The sequence below is a fragment of the Amblyomma americanum genome, chromosome 1 (genome assembly GCF_052857255.1).
Source record: "Amblyomma americanum isolate KBUSLIRL-KWMA chromosome 1, ASM5285725v1, whole genome shotgun sequence".
Classification (NCBI taxonomy): Eukaryota; Metazoa; Arthropoda; class Arachnida; order Ixodida; family Ixodidae; genus Amblyomma; species Amblyomma americanum.
Window position 1 is genome coordinate 89,663,669 of NC_135497.1, and position 17,848 is coordinate 89,681,516.

The 17,848-nt window shown below is 41.2% G+C and overlaps 1 protein-coding gene across 3 annotated transcripts in view; it reads left to right on the forward strand.

Moving 5' to 3' along the window:
* The window catches only part of LOC144113202 (L-fucose kinase-like), a 29,441-nt gene that overhangs the window by 2,377 nt on the left and 9,216 nt on the right, over positions 1–17,848 (forward strand). Inside the window, exons 4-9 of one of the 3 annotated variants that reach the window (XM_077646162.1) lie at positions 1,494–1,668; positions 3,432–5,086; positions 6,233–6,406; positions 7,291–7,398; positions 12,192–12,269; positions 14,533–14,669. In XM_077646162.1, the coding sequence (XP_077502288.1) occupies positions 5,072–5,086; positions 6,233–6,406; positions 7,291–7,398; positions 12,192–12,269; positions 14,533–14,559 (402 nt within the window). In that variant the 5' untranslated portion in view covers positions 1,494–1,668; positions 3,432–5,071 and the 3' untranslated portion in view covers positions 14,560–14,669. The remainder of the gene's footprint in view (positions 1–1,493; positions 1,669–3,431; positions 5,087–6,232; positions 6,407–7,290; positions 7,399–12,191; positions 12,270–14,532; positions 14,670–17,848) is intronic. The other 2 variants (XM_077646161.1, XM_077646163.1) reach the window with 2 other exon arrangements.

Consider the following 17,848-nt stretch of genomic DNA (forward strand, 5'->3'; position numbering starts at 1 on the left):
TGTGGAGTACAATATCCTGAACGAAATTAACTTTTGTGACAGCACAAACATTGCAGTCTTTCGGTGTGTTTCATATATATAGCCGAAGGTAACAGTTATGTCCAGGGGCATAGTCTCGTCATTGATTAGCTTTGTCTTACCTAATAACAGCTTCTACTTTTTGACCTGATCTGTTACCGGCATGGAAAATTCTTTCAGGTTTGATTATATTGGATGCTGTTTTTTTGTTCACACTACTGGGACTGTTGTGAACATGAGCATACACCTATATGTCAGAAAGACAGAAACATTCCATTTTTTTGTGCATGTTTTCTTATTTTAATGGCAAAGCCATGATCAACGAAATTGAGTCTTGTTTCAACTCAGTATTGCAATTTGAATGTGCAGCATCTAAAGGTCAGAAGGGCCTAGCAGGCTGCAAAGAAGAGAATCTATGGTGCAGCTCAGACAAGGGCAGTAACAGCCATTGAAAAAGCTATCTAGAATTCATCATGCTAATTTACTTGGTCTGGTTTGCACTATGAGATGCGTACCTTAGATGAAGTACCAAAACTGTCATTGTCATGCCTGCCGTTCTTGATGTGGATGCTGCGTGTCGCAAATTATGTGTGCTGTCATGCGCCTCTCTAGTGCAACACCTTGTTATGAGGTAGAAAAGGGGTAAGCTGGACTGTGCCACACCATTTGGTGGACCTTTCCATGTGAACATCGTGATTTGCCAGTAGCAGTAGCCTGCTTTGGGAGTGTGCGATAAAAAAAGTGCTTACATGCTTGCTCTGTTGTATCATGCATGCTTATATCACATAGACCTGGTAAAGATGCATAATAGTAGCCTAGGATTGAATGTAATTTAATTGGTGCAAATTTAAAACTGGGAGATACAAACGTTGTTATTGTCATAGTTGTTTGTTCACTTTTGTTAATAGTAGATTATGTTATTGTAATTGTGCAGTAAAGAGGTTGCGAGCTTTCTTTTTTCTTTTTTTCGTGCCTTAGAATGCTTTCTGTGAATTTTATGGCCGTTGAAATTAAGCTAGTAAATGCCACATTTAAAAAGTCGTGATCATTAAATCAGCACTCCCTCTAGTTTTCATTTATACATTCTTGTGCTATTGATGTCGGCCATACAAATTTTATTTTTACCGTTCTACTTTTCTTAAAGCACTTTTCTTGGCAGCTGAGCAAAGGCACTATTGATTAACTTTCTTAGTATGAGAGCATGGCATCCAATTTTCAGCACTACTTGCTGAGAAACTTCTTGGCTTCAGTGTTCAAAGAAATTCTATCCACTTGCAGTTTCGTATCAAAGGGAACCCGGGCTTTCAAATATGTTCACAAGCTTGATTTAATGGTAGTGGCCATATTCTGTTCAGTGTGATTATTATTGTTCTGCTTTTCACTATGAAGAAGTTTTAAGAATTGTTTGTTACATGTGAAAACTTTGCCGTATTGCGGCTCATCCTAAACTGGTTACTCTGTATTCTGTCTTTTAGATGTCACTGTTTTTGATCTGCTGGTTGCCATAGCAGCAGATGTCTCACAAGACTCCTTTGTCAGTGGCCAGTGTGGACGCTGGTATGATAAAAAGTTGTCTTGAAAAGACAGTACTGGCCCAAAGGGCTCGAAATCTCATCTGGAATGAATTGTCACCCTACTCTGTGAATGCTTGTAAGTCATCAAGTTTTTGTTCCTTGCTCTCATTGGACACTACAAAGATCCATACTGTGTTGCTCAAGTTTTCTGCCATGATACTCAAACAGCAGAGTCTGGGGCAATATGCTACTGGGCCTTAGAACTTCAGAAACTTAGAATTTCAGTTACTAGGAGTAATTTTAAAAGTACTCAGAACAGTAAGTTGCTTCTCTTCAAAGCTTTGGGGAGCAGTAAAGAAAGTGATTTGCTTCTAATTAGTTGTAAGCTTGTTTTTGCATCCTTTATAGAAATAATTGTTGGTTTAGAACGTAGAGACCAGTATAAAATTATTATTGTTGCATTTTAGGTGACTGGGCTGTGAATCTAGCCGGAGGCACTTTGATGTTCATGTTTGTGCTGCGTGTAAAGTACTTGTCCTTTTACTGCTGTTTGCTATCGCTAGTATTGTTTGCTCACTGTTTATTTATTAAAGTTTTTATGTTCTTGCCTGTCTCTTGCACTACATTTTTCTTGACTAAATTTATGTTTTTTTGTCCTTGAGGGTTTTATGCCTGCAACCTGTTGGCCTTCGATCTAATGCAGCAGTTCTGACCAAGTTTTCGTTTCATCCTTCATGCTGTGCAAGCTGTTTTTTTTTTTTTTAAATTCTGGCTCCTGTAGCTGAAGTGTAGAGACCTATGCAGAAATGCTATGTGAGCATGAGTTTTTGGGCTCTAGAATTTCCTTGCACTTTAGTTATGTACGACGAGTCTGCAAAAAGTTCTATTGTCTTGGCTGTAACTTTCTTATGAAGTAATAAATAAAAAGTGGTGCACTCACTTGAAAGTCTGAAGGTCCAAGGCACATTTTTTGACATAGCCTCCATGAACAGCAGTGCACTTCTGCCACCAATAGTGTGGTCTCTGCATGCTACTGTAGTAAGAAGCTACGTGTTGATGACACCGAGGACACTGCATCGGAGACCTTTCCATCGATCACAAAGTGCATAATTTTCAAATTTTCTTTCATCTTGTGAAACGTAGAACAGTTTTGATGGCATGAGGTCTGGCCTGTAAGGTGCAGTGCACTCACATGCCTTGATTCTTCTATGACAGCATGCAGGGATGTGCATTTTCGGGACATCCACTCAAGGGCAAAAACTTCTTCCATTGGTCTCCATTTAGTAGCTCTGTCCTACACCAGTTGCGGCCTCCTTGTCCCAGCAAATTTCTTCTTATCTCCCCATCCGAATTTCCAGTGCCCCCATCTACGCTTCTCTTCTCTGAGTACATTCTGCTATCCTAACAGGCCATCAGTTATCAGCTGTCCACATTATATCCTGCCCGAATCTATTTCCTTATTGATTTCTACTAGGATATTAATAGCTATAGTTAGATACAACTCAAGAACGAAGCAGCAGATGCCCCTTACAGGAGCCTTTCCAGCCAAAGGTGTCGCCTGATTCGCCTCCTTGACCGATTTTTCCCCTCTCCCCCTTGACTGTTTCCTTTGGGCCGGCTAGTGTGATATCTCAGGGGGTAGCAGATGAATGGGAAATAACCACGACTTAATCAGATAAGCTGCGGGGTCATGAAAGCCGGTCGAAGCCATTGGCTGGGGGGCCTTTGAGGGGTATTTGCCACTTCATTCTTGAGTTGTATCAGATTATAGTTGCTGGTGCGCCATTAAATGCAGCATAGCATGTTTGTTGCGGCGTCTCTTCCTTTAATGGTAGTCTATTTTGATTCAAGCAGTCTTTGCGCTTCTGTTTTCAAATTTTTTACATCTTGTCATTTTAGACACTGGGGGCAAGCCAAGTCATCGATACCTGTCCAATGACACCACTTGGCGTCAAGCTGCTCATTAACCGTGCAGGCAGTGAAATGCTGCACCATGCTGCTTTGGATGTAATTTAAGTGGTGTTTAAACCTTCTGGTGAGGTAGCCCAAAATGCATCTAGTACTTTACCTGGGACAGTTAGTGCTTTGACACCCTGTGCTGTTGGGGTTACAATGCCTTAAACGTTAAGGTATTCAGTAAAGTATTCCCGAGGGAAAGCCTGAGACTGAACTTTGTATTTACTTGAAATTTTTACATATGAATGTTTTAAGATTAGGATGGTCACAGCACTCTTGTGACTATTTTTGATTTTCTAAAAAAGTTTTGCATTTGATAGGCAAATGTGTCCACAAAAAGTTAATGTGGATTAGCCCAACTAATCCAGGGTATACAAAGCGAAAGCGAGATTGAGGTCTCCACTGACCCACGGAGCCGGTTGTGTGCCATTCCTTTTGTGAAAATGAATGGTCTTTGCAAAGTATGTCAACGCCAATGAACTCTATGAACGCCACCGGCTCACTTGTTTTGTTTGGTTTTTGAGGAAAGGAAATGGCACAGTAACCGTCTCACATATCTCGGTGGACACCTGGTGGAAAACTGAAAATTGAAATTTGGATTTTGAATAAAGGTGCGGCGCTGCACAATGGCGGAACACCTGTGGCTACTAGTGGCGCATGCACAGTAGTGACTAAGGAGCGAGAGAGAGACACAGACGACGGAGTCACGCCGATGTCACTCGTGCTCCGACATACGCTGGCTCGCGCGAAGCGCGGTGTTGACTAGCGTAGTGAAGCTTTTCGCTTCAAAAAGGAATGAACTCTAGTTTTGCAAGGAACACTCTAGTCTTACATGAAAAAAAAAAAACGTAGTACGTGGTTAATTGTAAGCATCATTTCTTCATTTTCGCAAAGTTGCTGGTTTGGGGCTCGGCTGAAAAAAATATAAAATTTTGTAACCTCATTCTTTGTTAAATTCATATATGCAGTCTTTTCTATTTGTATCAGCAGAATTAACTTTTATTGTACTTGTAATTTTTCAGAAAAGAAATGTTTGCGAGTTTTCGTGAATTTAATATTTTGTTCAGCAGGGCTTCAAAATTACAATTTTGTGAAATTGTAAAAATTGTGTTTTTGACCTCTTGTAAGATAAGAGTTTGTCTCCTGTAAAACTGGGTGGCATTTATTTTGCAAAACTAGGGTTGATTTCTTCATATTGACACATTTGCCTATCATGTATTAAAATTTAATTGAAAACAAAAAATGGTCATTGAACCATTATGAATTCTCTTATTTGAACAATGCTATATAAGTATATACCGTATTTACTTGCGTAATAAGCCCACCCTCCACTTTTGTCTTTAAGAATTTACATTTTTGTTTAAAAGTGTTCGCTTTTCTTATCGTCATTTTCATACCGTCCACAGCACAGACCTTGGCAGTGCACCTAGATGCTGCGTGCCAATAGCATCGCAGCATGTTTATTTTTTGACAAGAGCTGCTGTGGTAGTGGAACTCTGTGAACTTGGCAGTGCACCAGGACGCTGTGCACCCTTGAAAGGAGAGGCGGTGGCCTGTGCTGTGTGCCCAGCTGCGCCGTGTGTATGCTTAGAAGGCCGGTGAGCACGCGAGCGCAGCAGTTTAAATCAGAATGCTTTAAAACATCCTCTGTACTGAAATGCTCTGGAGGAAGCAAGACCTTCAGACACCGGAGCTATTTGGCGAGCTCGAGACCGGAAGTGGAAATTCCTTACCAATCTCACACTGCAACGAATGCTTAAACATTCGCAATACACACTCATAACCACACTGGGAATTTTTTTTAACCTCGCGTAAAAAACACACACCTGACCTGCAGGGCCGGTATTCAATATATTCACTTTCTCGCTGTGATTGTCCAGTGCTGTCTACTATTACAAAATCATTGGATCTCACCATGGCCACCTTTTAAAACAATGGTAAACATGAACGCAGCTGACTGTGTGCTTTTGTTGACGGACGGACTGACGGAGGCAGACACTTTTCGATACAGGCGAAATGCTAGAGGCCCATGTACTCGATGATGTCAGTGGACGTTAAAGAATCCTAGGTGATCGAAATTATCCGGAGGTCTCTACTACAGCAACCATCATAGCCTGAATCTCTTTTGGATATTAAACCCTATAAAACCAAGCCATCTAATAAATGAGTGCTTTAAACACGTATGGAGCTAACATGATGTCATGGCTGCATATCTGCAAGAGCACTTGTGATGGCTGCTTTACTCGTTGCGTAGTTTGAAAGAATTTCTCTTGAATACTCTTACATTCTCACACAATTAGCCATTACGTTTAGAAGTTTGGCTCAAAGTATGTAAAGCTAAAAGTAAAGTAAGTTGGGCAAGTTGGTGTTGTTCCATAACTAAAATCATTGCGAAAGACAAAAATACGCAGGGGCACAGGGCCGATAATTTCTTTGTCTTTGCCTGTGTGTTCATGTGTCATGTGCTGTTACACATGACATTAAAGTTGAACACAGCAGCAGTTCTCTTCAAATGCATGGTAACGCGCTCAATGCTAGCCTGACTGCATAGCATTTTAATACTTTCACCTAGTTGCTGTACTTTTATGTGCTGCTGTTGCATTTATAATTTTTTTCTTGTCTTCGATTACACTTGTATTGTTAGTCTAAGTAATGGCATCTTTTTGTCAGTTTTCTTCCATTAACTCTAGAATAAATGGCCCTGTTATTTAAAAAGCGTGTATCATTTTTTTGATTCTGCACAGGTCACCATCAAAAGAATTGGGAAGTGTTCTATCCTCATGAACACTTTCATAAGGTGTGAAAATTGTTGTATTGGAAGCAACTCATTATTTAAGGACTGCCACCTGGAAGCCTCTGAAGTTGTTATTGCAAACAATTGCTACATAAATGGGCTGACAGTAAATGTGAAGGATGAGGTAAGAACAAGGCAGGCTCTGACTTTTGTGAATTCCAATCACATAGCTAGAGTGGTCGATCTGCTCTGTGACAGAGGCTTTAATCTGGTGGAGAGCATTTACCCTGAATCTGTATTTGGAACACTTTCATTCCTGCCAGACCAAACTAGGTGCATTTGTGCTTAACATAGAAAGCATCTGGCATTCCTTGTGATCTCCCATGCACGTTGTCGACTACAGAATGGAGCAGCAGTGAGGTACAAGTAAGGAGCGCACCATTTTGAGTAAATACATCACAAAAAGTGACAGTCAAACCTATTGATTTAGGCAGAGCAGTCTGAACTGCTTCATAGAGTAGCCTTGGTTTGGCAACTGCTCCCAATGTGCAATTGGAACACGTGACCCATGATCCCAGTCTGTCGCCAGAATAGCCTTGCGTCAAAGCGAGCAGAAAAAGTCCATCTGAATTCCCTCAAATTCTGTGATCAAAGTTCACCACTAGTCGCCGATTTTTTTTTTCCTTGCCCCTCAAAGTGATTTTGTGTTCCTTACTATTAGTGAGTTTTCTTAAGTTAAACATCGTAACCCAGTAAAATGCTTTGAAACGATTAAAAAATGGAAGACTATCAGGTTCTTACTAAACATGTGAGTGATTCGTTTGAGTAACTGCTTATCTACTTCTTTTTTTTTTGTGTGTGGATACTGTTCAGTCTGCACCTTCTTTCTTAACAGATACCTGCAAGTGTAGTTCACTGCGCTTGCTTTGGTGTTAATGATTGTATCTTTCCTTACCAACCTACTTGGAAGACTCAGTGTTGACGCTTGTGTAACTAGCTGGGCAGCTCCTCTTTTACATTGGAAAACATGTGGCAGACTTGATAAAGCCTTCTGTTTGTTATTTTCAGGCCTTGGTAATTCCGGCAAACAGTTGCGTACTTCAGAAGGAAAGCCGTTTGGAGAATTTCAACACAGCACCCGTCGTCATCGCATTTGGAATGGATGACCACCTTGGGGTAAAACAGCATGACTTTATTGTCCATGTTTTTTTTTTCTTTTTAAGTGATTTCGTGACATAGAGCTGAGAAATCTGTAGCTTGATCTTGACACTTTATACGACATGCCTGAGGCAATGGCTTAGTGGCTGCGCGCACCATTTGCCTGCTGAGTTCAGTGTTGCAGGATCGAATCCCAGCTGTGGCATTCACATCTCGATTTAGGAAAAATGCAAAAATGCCTGTGTGCTGTGTGATGCACGTTAAAAAAACCCAGATGGTTGAAATAATCTGGAGCTCTCTACTGCAGCATCTGTCGCAGCCTATATGCAGCTTTGGGACATTAAACCAAACATACTGTTCCACACTTCATGGCTGCGTGGTAATGAGTACACATGTGAATACTTTTCTTTTATTTGTTGGGAAAAGGAATTAGTGGAGCCCAGCAATGAGGCCTGTCATTAGCGTTACATTGCGGTTTTCTAGGAAGTGCGAGTGAATGCTGTAGGGGCAGGGGGCTCGCCACATTTTAGTACCTTAAACTGTGGGTTCCAGTGGCACAGTAAAGCCATTATACTTGAGGTTAAGAAGCTTCAACTTTGGAATCATCAGTGCATGACGTTTAGCTATTAATGTGCGAATCTTGAACCAAAGTACATACGTTTTATGAATATTTAAGAAGGCACTGTCTCACTTTTCAGCTGTTGTTCTGATTATTGAACTTGGCACTTTTTAATATTGTCACACCTGCATCTTAAGTTGATCTGTAAGTTTAAAACGTGGCCTGCTCAGCTTGGAATGCTGAGAATGCTAACAAAAACACAATGCTTACAATGAATCCTTTACATATTGCAGCTTTATTGTGCAAGAAAAATAAAAATGTGTCTTGTGCAGATTTATAAGCTTTGAATATATGAAGGCAGCTTCAGTTCATGATTCTGATATTTTTCTTCTCATTTTTCCTTTTTCTTCCTTTTTTTTTTCAACCATAACTTCTGCATAGTGGTGTCCTTATACAGAGTTTAAAATTGTCTTATTTGAAGGCACACATTGGGACTTCTATTGACTTTTATGTTCCTTTTACTGAAGGAGAGTTTCGTGTATGCAAGCGTACTCTCCACGAATTTTGTGCTGTTGCATCTGTGACAAAAGGTGTCTTATGGTCAACATCGACAATTCAGGTTAGGTAAAATCTCAAACACTGTCTCATTACCAGTTTATTTGCAGTATAAAAAATAGAAAGCAACCAGCAGAAGAAGAAAACCGGATAGACTTCAGTCAGAGATGCCTGAAGTAGGTTTGAAATAGTGGCACAAGTTCTTTTCTCAAAGTAATGTGGGAGATCAAAATGGACAGTGAATGAAGCAAATTAAAGAGAACAAAGTAGAAGTTATGAATACTAATGTGATTGGCATGTCATGAGGTGAACTGGAAAAATGTAGATTTGCACTGTGAAATATTTGCTGTTTTTGGATCTGTTCACTCATTTTTTAAAGAAACCGACAACTGAATTTTAAGGACCCAGTTTTTTTTTTATGCAACAGAAAACTTGGTGCCCTAAGAGTCTGGCTCCACAAGTTTCATAAGAAACATTGTTGGAGGTTCTTACTTGAGATTTTTCAGTCAATGGACGCACATGTTTTTATGTATCCTGATGCTGGAAACCGTGATCAGCAAACACTGTAGCAATCGCATGTCAACAACAGTGATAACACACAAGCATCTGGACACATGGGCCTCAAGATCGGGCCCTGCTGGCATTCATTCATGAAAGAGCCTGTACCTCCTTTAATTTATGCTTAAGGGCAGATTTGTGCAAAAAATATGTGATACAAATGAAAGTGATTAACTAAAAACTAATCTATTTCCAGCTGTGAAACTGTACTTAGATGGTTCTATTGTGAAGCGTCCGCTTGAGTTTCCATAACCAAAGCTGTTGTGGTGCGGTGACATACACCTTGATGACAGTTTTAGCCAACCGTGTTTGCCACTGTGACCAAGAAATGCAAAATATATTGTAGTGCCATCTAGTACAAAAATTCAAAGCATTTCATCTGCGATGCAAAGGGAGCGTTACTTTTCATCAAAGGGCACGAGGGAGACGATGTCAACCTTAATAAACTATAACAAACATTTCTGAAAGAAAAACTGCTGCGCACCTAACAACTTACACTAAGTAATATCTGGTCACAAAGTGAATTTTGCTGATGATGACAAGCTTTAACTGTAGCATGTCATAGCAGCTAATTTTGTACAATTTTCAATGCCAGTTTAAGACGATAGATCCTCTTTTCTGTGGCATGCTTCCTTTATTTCCCTTTATTATTTTTTTAGTGGTCTTTTTGAGGTGGATATAGATTTCTGTGCAAGGTTTGGCTCATGATGGCAACACTTTAAGTCATGATGTCACACTGACTGCAAACTTCACACTAAGAACTGCAATGTGCTACAATAAGCTGTCTACACATGTTCTCATGTTGTGCCATAAGAATACTGTTACATAAAACATGTTTGTCTGGAACAGCTTGTCTCTAGTTAAAAAATGTACTGTTATTTTTCTGAAAACAGCTGCATTTCATGTTGACATGTCAGCTTTTTGTTGTGTGCGTGTTTTCTGCCTGTTTGAGACAGTAGAGTGATAATCTTGGAAGAGATGTGTTCCACATTTCTTATGTACTTGCAACTCATCCACTCATTTGACTCATTTCAATTGCTTTAATTGGAGGGTGTTATGTGGAACTTGAACAATATGGGCTAGTAAAGTTATTGAGAATTTTCTTTTCAGCAGCGAAGCATTAGTGGAAATATTCTTTGGAAATACTAGACAGGTTATAAATGCGTAATTTAAGGTAGACAAATGTATGTATGTAGCACATACTACTTTCTGAACCTCTTTATTAAGGGGGAATGTGGGTCCTGAAAGCGAGAAAGTCGCTTGTTGGAAAAGCAGTTTTTCGTACTAATAGACCTCAGATTTACTGAATAGACTTCATACTTTATCTCCGCAAGATATTCATACTCTACACGATCCCGGAGTACAAAAAAAAAAAAACTTTTAAAGTCGTGCGGCTGAAAAACGAAGCACGAGCTTCGATATGATTGCCACTTTACATGATCACAAGTCCAAAAACGCTCTCAGATTGCCGTCATTTTGTTTACACTTTGAAAGCTCATTTCGCGCTTTTTGTTTGCCACCTTTTCAAGATGTCATCACAGCAGCTGAGCCAGTGCTACAGACATTTTCTCGTGACTCATTTTCCTGCGACTCAATAAGTGCGCATACACTTCAAGCCTCTTTATCTCCATTCGTGGTTTCACAAATAATAGTCTCAACGTTATGGGCTTTTTCTCTGGTTTGCCTTGGGCAATTGAAATGAGCTTGCTATCAGTTTATTGTGAAGGAGTAGAACTGTGCAGCAATGCTATTTTTACTGGATTTTACATCATGCAATAAATTTATATACCGTAAAAACAGGACTATAGGTCAGACCGGAATATAGGTCGACCCCCTAACTAACCAATTCTAAAAATGAAAAATCTTTTTCAATGGGAAAAGTACCGAAAGACATCCTTAATTTGAAACAAATGCGACTCTAGAGGTTGCACAATGGTGACAGTATTTAATTTCATTTAAATGCTGCTTGTATGTACACCCGGCAAATTTTTTAACAATATTGCGCACCATTCGGCCCGCGTGTTTCTTTCTGGCACAGGCAAGTACGGCGCCGTAAAGCAAAGCCCTCCTCTTCATGAATCGCCGCAACCATGATGGCGAGCCTTTGAATTGCGCCCTCGTGAGTCTAGAGGCACGCGCGATCTCTGCCGCTTTCACACGGATGCATTCGGCAGTCACAGGCAGCGATCTTGCTCGCAGCGCAACGTTTCCTTCCTATTCTCGATACACTACGGTCTGCCCACGAAATGATGTTTTCTTCTGGTTGCTGCAAGTTGTAATACGCAGCTTCTGCCTCCGCCAGTACTCAATGCTCTTTTCGGATACTCCAAATTCGCGCTGTGCTGCCAGGTTCCCGTGAGCTTCCTCGTACTCAATCGTGTTTTTCTTGAAGGCGACGGTAAATTGCCGTTAGCTTCCGCTTTGCATCTACTGAAACGCAAAATGGCGGCACTGCTGCTGATGGCGATGGTGATGGAGGCTGTTGACTTCAGCCACCCATTGTTGCAAGACTTTCGTATTTTTTCCGCCAATGACCGGTATATAAGACGGGGGTCGACTTTTCACCATGGTTTTTTGAAAAAAAGTTCGACCTATATTCCGGTTTTTACGGTAGTTGCCTTCCTAAATTACCATTGTGTATGTTTTATGTTATGTATCATTGTGTACGTAATTGTGTACATTCTACGCATAAATGTTTTTCAGCGGTGTATTTTCCCTGAGGCAACTGTAAAAACAGCACCACCATACAAACCGCATATTGGATGGCGCAAATCTGTTAATATTTCTAATATTTTATAAACATTTTTTGGCTAACACCCTGTAACGAAGGCCCCAATTAAAACCACAAAACACCTTATAACTCACATTCTAGTTGAGTTATATATTCAAACTCTAATTGCATATTTGGACTCTACATAAAAAAAAACACACTTTCATTGTGATGATAATAACGAATAACCATAACTGAAAAAAAAAATAGTTTTATGACCAGCATCCTTCCTTAATGTCAGAGGCTATGATTGTTAATGGTTTGATCTGCTATCATCAAAATCCAGGGTTATTCCACATTGAATTTTGCTCTGTCTATGCTAGAAAAGTGCTTTGTGGGAACATTTTCTAAGTCTTTGTTTTCACACAGGTGGAAGAAATGCAGCCGGCTTTCTTTAGTGGATGTGTTGGTACACCAGAGTCTGAAGGACCAGTTTCACAAGTGCTGGTAGGTGAATATAGTTGAGAATTTGGCTCACAGAGGTATGCAGTTAACTCTTGGGCTCAAATGAGACTAAATATTTGTTCAAATTACACAGGGTTCAATATATGCGTAGCTTCTTTTAATACATTTGATGTCAACTGGCTCAAAGCATCAGCTTAAATAGACCAGAACTTCAAATTAAGTGACCTTGAACTACCAAGGGTTTACTGTAATACAGTCACCGACCGATTTTTCGGACTCGAAGGGACCCGGAAAATGATCCGAATAATCGAACAGTCCGAAAAATCCGCGAAGTACAAAAAAACCACTTTATTCCGATGAAATCAGCTTAAAAATGTCACTGATTTTACCTCGCGACAAACTTCTCTTGCTGGTGACGATTTGCGCCTGTATTTGCGCCAAAGTTGTGCTTTCACTGTACACGCTAGACAGCAAGGTCACCGCATTTAGTTGGAATATTTCCCACGCCTCTTTGACGGACCCGGCAGCGCCATGTTGTCCACAACCTGAGCGTGCACCACACCGCTCGTCAAACACACGTAAAGATAAGGCACTTTTCATTCAAAGCAGCGGAACCGCCGGATGCTATTACAAAACAGCGAACGGATGTAACTTCGTGAAGACTGAGCGCCACTCGGTCGACGCGGTCAGAGGAACCCAAGTGACGAAACGACGAATGGCAAATGTATGAAACCCGCCACGGTGGCTCAGTGGTGAGGCCGCTCGGCTACTGATCCGGAGTACCCGGGTTGGATCCCGACTGCGGTGGCCGCGTTTCGGTGGAAGTGAAACGCTAAGGAGCCCGTGTGCTGTGCGATGTTAAAGATCCCCAGGTGGTCGAAATTATTCCGGAGCCCTCCATTACAGCACCTCTTTCTTCCTTCCTTTTCTCAGTCCCTCCTTTATTCCTTCCGGCCGAGATGCGAGATAGCTCCTGCACAATTTCCTTTCCCCAACAACCAATTTTCAATGTATGGGACAAACAATAACTGCCCACGACAACGTCGGCGACAAAAACAAGTTAACGGCGATGACAATCCGGCTACCACCTCGAAGTGCCAGAGATCGCAGGGACCTCTACTGGCAACAGTGAGGTACTGAAAGTATGTCAAGCCAATCCAACTGCAGCGTAAATCCACCTCAATCCAAGATGGCACCTTTTGCACCGGCAAGAAGCCAATAAGATGGCTGATTTTGGCCCGCAGGCGACTGAAATTAGTCCGAAAAATCGAACTTTCAGACTTTTGATGTCCGAAATATCCGTCGCGAATATGTATGTGCTTCTATGGGGTGATTCACGGCGCCTCATCGAGGTCCGAAATATCCTACAGGTCCGAATTATTGAAGTCCGAATTACCCGTCGGCTACTGTATTGATGATGGCTCAAGAGATGTTAGAATGAGGAGTTTGGTGGACAGGTGGATGAGTGTGTGTCCTGAGAAAGGGAGAGGCACATGTCAAAACAATTTATTGACTGCTTACATCTCAGATGGGGCACAAACTGAAATTTAAAAAAAATTGGTTATAAGGTTTTTCTTTTTTTTTGCGTGTGTGTAGATTCCTGCTTGAACTTACATTCTGACAGATGCAGTGCATACAACCTCTCTGCTAAATGCGATGCATTTATGACCAATAGCATATGAAACATGCATCTTGCGGGCAATCTTAGCACAGGCATAGTACTATATGTTATCTGTGATGTATATTTGTTGGTGCCATAGTCTTTAGTGCAGTACATTAGCTGCATGGTCCTCATATTAACACTAGGGCTTTTATTTTGATGCAATAGTTTTAGTCTGCATTGTTTGGTAATGGCACTTGGGTGTTAATTCGAGTATTAACAAATCTAATGATATCTGTAGCAGCCGGTTGACTAAAATATAATCTAGTGCTTTGTTGCTTTTTCCTGGTAATTCTTACATTTTTTCACAGAAAAAGAACCAGTTATATCTGTCCAGTGTGTGCAAGTACTATTGCAGTTTGGATTTAAGCACCACTCTTGACAAAAAGAAGCATGAGGTTGTTCGTTATCAGTTTTTAGTTTCATTATTATTTCTTGGTTTTCTCGCTTCACCCTGGTCGAAAGATTTGACTTTATCTATGTGGTTTCGTGCACTAGGATATTTTCTTGTGTAATGTAGTGTTTGCATTTACCCAGTATAGGGAAACGACTACATATGTTTTTGCTGGGAGGGGTGCAGAAAAAAAGCAAAGGCACCTCGTGTGAGAGCAGAATTGATTCACACTATATTGGCTACTATTGCAGGAACATCTTTTTTCATGTTGGACGTGACATCATTGAGAAGACGCTTTTGGAGAAATCAGATGTCCTAATCACCCCTTATATGAATGCAGCCTGCAGCTATGGTCGTGAGGCAGACCTGATGGCTGTGCTCGATTCGGGTATGTGACACTGAACTTGCCCTCATACTTAGACACTTGACACACAGTAAACAGGGTTAGCTTGTTGTACATTACTTCCAGTAAAGTGTGTCATTGAAAAAGCAGCCCCCTTTCTCTAGCTGCTAGTAAAAATAGGTCAGGGAGGGAAGGGAGGTTAGAAACTGTCGTGGATTAGCTTGTAAGTGTAAGATAGGTTATAGAATAATAACTTGGAAGGCACTGCGCCTCCCCTACTTGCTAAATGTTACTGCTTGATGTCAAGTATGGAGAACCCTGTAGTAAGTTGGTGTCATTTGTTTTTAATGGAGCATGCATTGGAGGAATGTAAAAGGTTAAGGACCGATGAATCTGCTTGTAGCATTAGAATCTTTCTTTAGGATTTGTCTTTGCCTAGGCTTGCTAAACCTTAAGTTTGAATCTTATTTGTATGGTTGTTAGCTATGCTACCATATTTACTCGTATAATGAACACATTTTTCCAGAAAAGCTTCCATCAATGTGGGGGGAGGGTTCATTACACGGGGTAAAAAAAATTGTGTACATTTATTTATAAGAGTCGAAATTTCATACTATCTTCCTGCCTTCCTGCTTGTCCGTTCACCCGTTTGTTCGTCCATCCTTCCATCATTAACAAAAGCATGGAGTCGACAAATTGCATTTCGCGTGACCAGCATTCATGTCACTGGTGTTTAGCATCGTTTGCTTCAAAATGTGTTTTCTGTATCGTGGCACGATCCGACGATTTTGTGGTAGTTGCCGGCACCTGACAATTGTGACAAGTTAAAGTGATCATGCGTAACACCAGCCCTGAAGGTCAGGTGCGCGTTTTTTGTGCAAGATTTTAAAAAAAGCAAAAAAATTATTGACAATTTAACCCTGTTTGTAATTGCGTTATATGTGCGATAGCAGTTTTCTGCCCTTGTTAAGCCCTGTCCGGCTATGAAGAACTCTGTTGAGATTCACGACATAAGCATATCTTTTGAAACCAAGTGTGAAAGGTAGGAAAATTTGCTCAATTTTATGTGGCAAAGCCTTCAGCATGGCTTTTGTCTCTACCAGAACATTAACTATTGGCCCCTTGATCCTGTGCTGACCAGAGTCAGTACAAGTAAACCCACCCCCCGTCTGTCACCCCTCGCAATTATAGGATTAGGCGACTGGAGACAAAGGAGCGGTTAAGAAGCTGGCTCATAACAGTGCAACCCAGCGAGCCGCCTTTTCTTCAGTTTCCGAAGGCACTGGGAGCAAACTCTTGTTTGCTGACCGGACTATTTGGCGCAGTAACACAGCAAGGTGACAAAGGAATGTCTCCTTTTTTTTTCCTGTTCAGCTTTGGTTGCAATGAATGCTTTTAGCCAAACGTGGCCTCTAATCATTCAGAATGTGATCTGGCGCTCATAGTTGCCCAAGTGGTTCATGGCAGCAGTTATTATTCAGTCTCCCAATGGAACAGTGGCAGCACTGCTGGAGCAGTGCAGTTCCCTGCCGCACCGGGCGAGTCACGTGACCCCCTGCGCCTTCGCCAAACAGTGCACGCGTGCGCCTCTGCTCCCCACTACGTACCTGTTGCTCCTGCCCATCCCGACATGGGACGCCTTTTTTGCTAGCAACCCATCTAGTGCTGTCGCACTAAAAGTCTGAGGTGGGTTCATTATGCAAGTGAGTTCATTAAACTAGTAATCATGGTACATAATGCCTGTGCCATCTGACCTGCCTTTTGAACAATTGTTTTGGGTAGAACAGTTAATCGTTAACAGTTAACAGAACATGTGAAAGGCTTGGATAATATACAGGGGCACTCTTTACACCTGATCACTGTGCTGCATTTTCATAGTGCACTCAAGAAAACAGTGCCAAGACCTCCTGGTTTGTAAATGTTTTGGCCATGACTAAGCTGAAGCACTTACTGTCTTTCACCTCTCATAGCAGTTCCAGTTGTCATATATTGAATATTGAAATGCGGCCTACGCTAGTACTTCTGTAGTATTGAAAAGTTTAAAGTTCAGTTGTATTATGGGACAATGTTAACTTCATGTCAGTATGTGGGTTCTGAATGGTTCTCACATTCTCAAACTAAAGTAAATGCTATTTCTGTGTTTAGTTGGCATTTGGACGCTGTGACATTTCTGCCTGGAATAATTAAATTGCGAAAAAAAAACTAATTTTGTGTAGCAACAATCGTGGTTTTAAGAGCGTGAGCTCTTACTCATCACGTTTCGAGATTTCGTGGGGTCTGCTACCACCCTGAGATCACAGCACCATTTGTGGCAGTAACTAGAAAACAGCATATCTCGCATGGAGACTTGTAGCGCCATCTACAATAGCATTGTAGAAACAACAACCTGTCACGTGCCAATGATGACGTCTTGGTGCAATATGGTGGATTGGGGTGGAACTATGTGAGAATGACGTCAGGGAACGAGATGGCAGCATAGTTTCGGTGCCTCGAATCCAAGATGGCGGCCATTAAAATTGGTTGTGCCCTCCCATCCCTTTCCCCTCACCCCCAAAAAATATCCTACAGCGGGAGGAAAGCTGTCTGGTTACGGGACCGCTATAGTATGTGTATACATTCATTCCACTATATATACTATGACAACTAGGCGCACCCATCCGGGAACTGCTGTGAACCGAATTTGGTAGGCAAATAAAACCCTATGAGTTGTGGTTTAGAAATAAAACCACAATTAAATAATAAACATTGTATACATGCAATTACTAATTGAAGCGTTACCATATCGCACCGTAAGCCGAATTCTAGGCCAAACTTGACCCCCCAAACGATGCAAGTTCCGTTTGGGACGTATCTTGAGGGGTAAACCAAACAGCTAATGCTCGTTACTTCAACGTCTTCCAGATGGTGGCGGCCTTTTTTTTAAAGCACACTTTACTCACCCAAACACCTAGTCTTTCATTCCCTACTAATGCATGCAAACTCTTTGAGCATTCCAGCCCTAGTAGGGCTACTAAACCTCTGGTATCATGCCTACCTCATAGGTTCGATTTCTTCACTGGTATAAGCTGTTTATAACCTTTCGAGTAAAAACCTAATTCCCATTTTATCTTCATAAATCTCTTGCTTGCTGCACTGTGGTAAACATTTCATAATTTGCATTTTATCTCCTTTGTCACAGTTTATTGTCCTGGTCTTATGTTTTAACTTCTTCATTGCATCCCAGC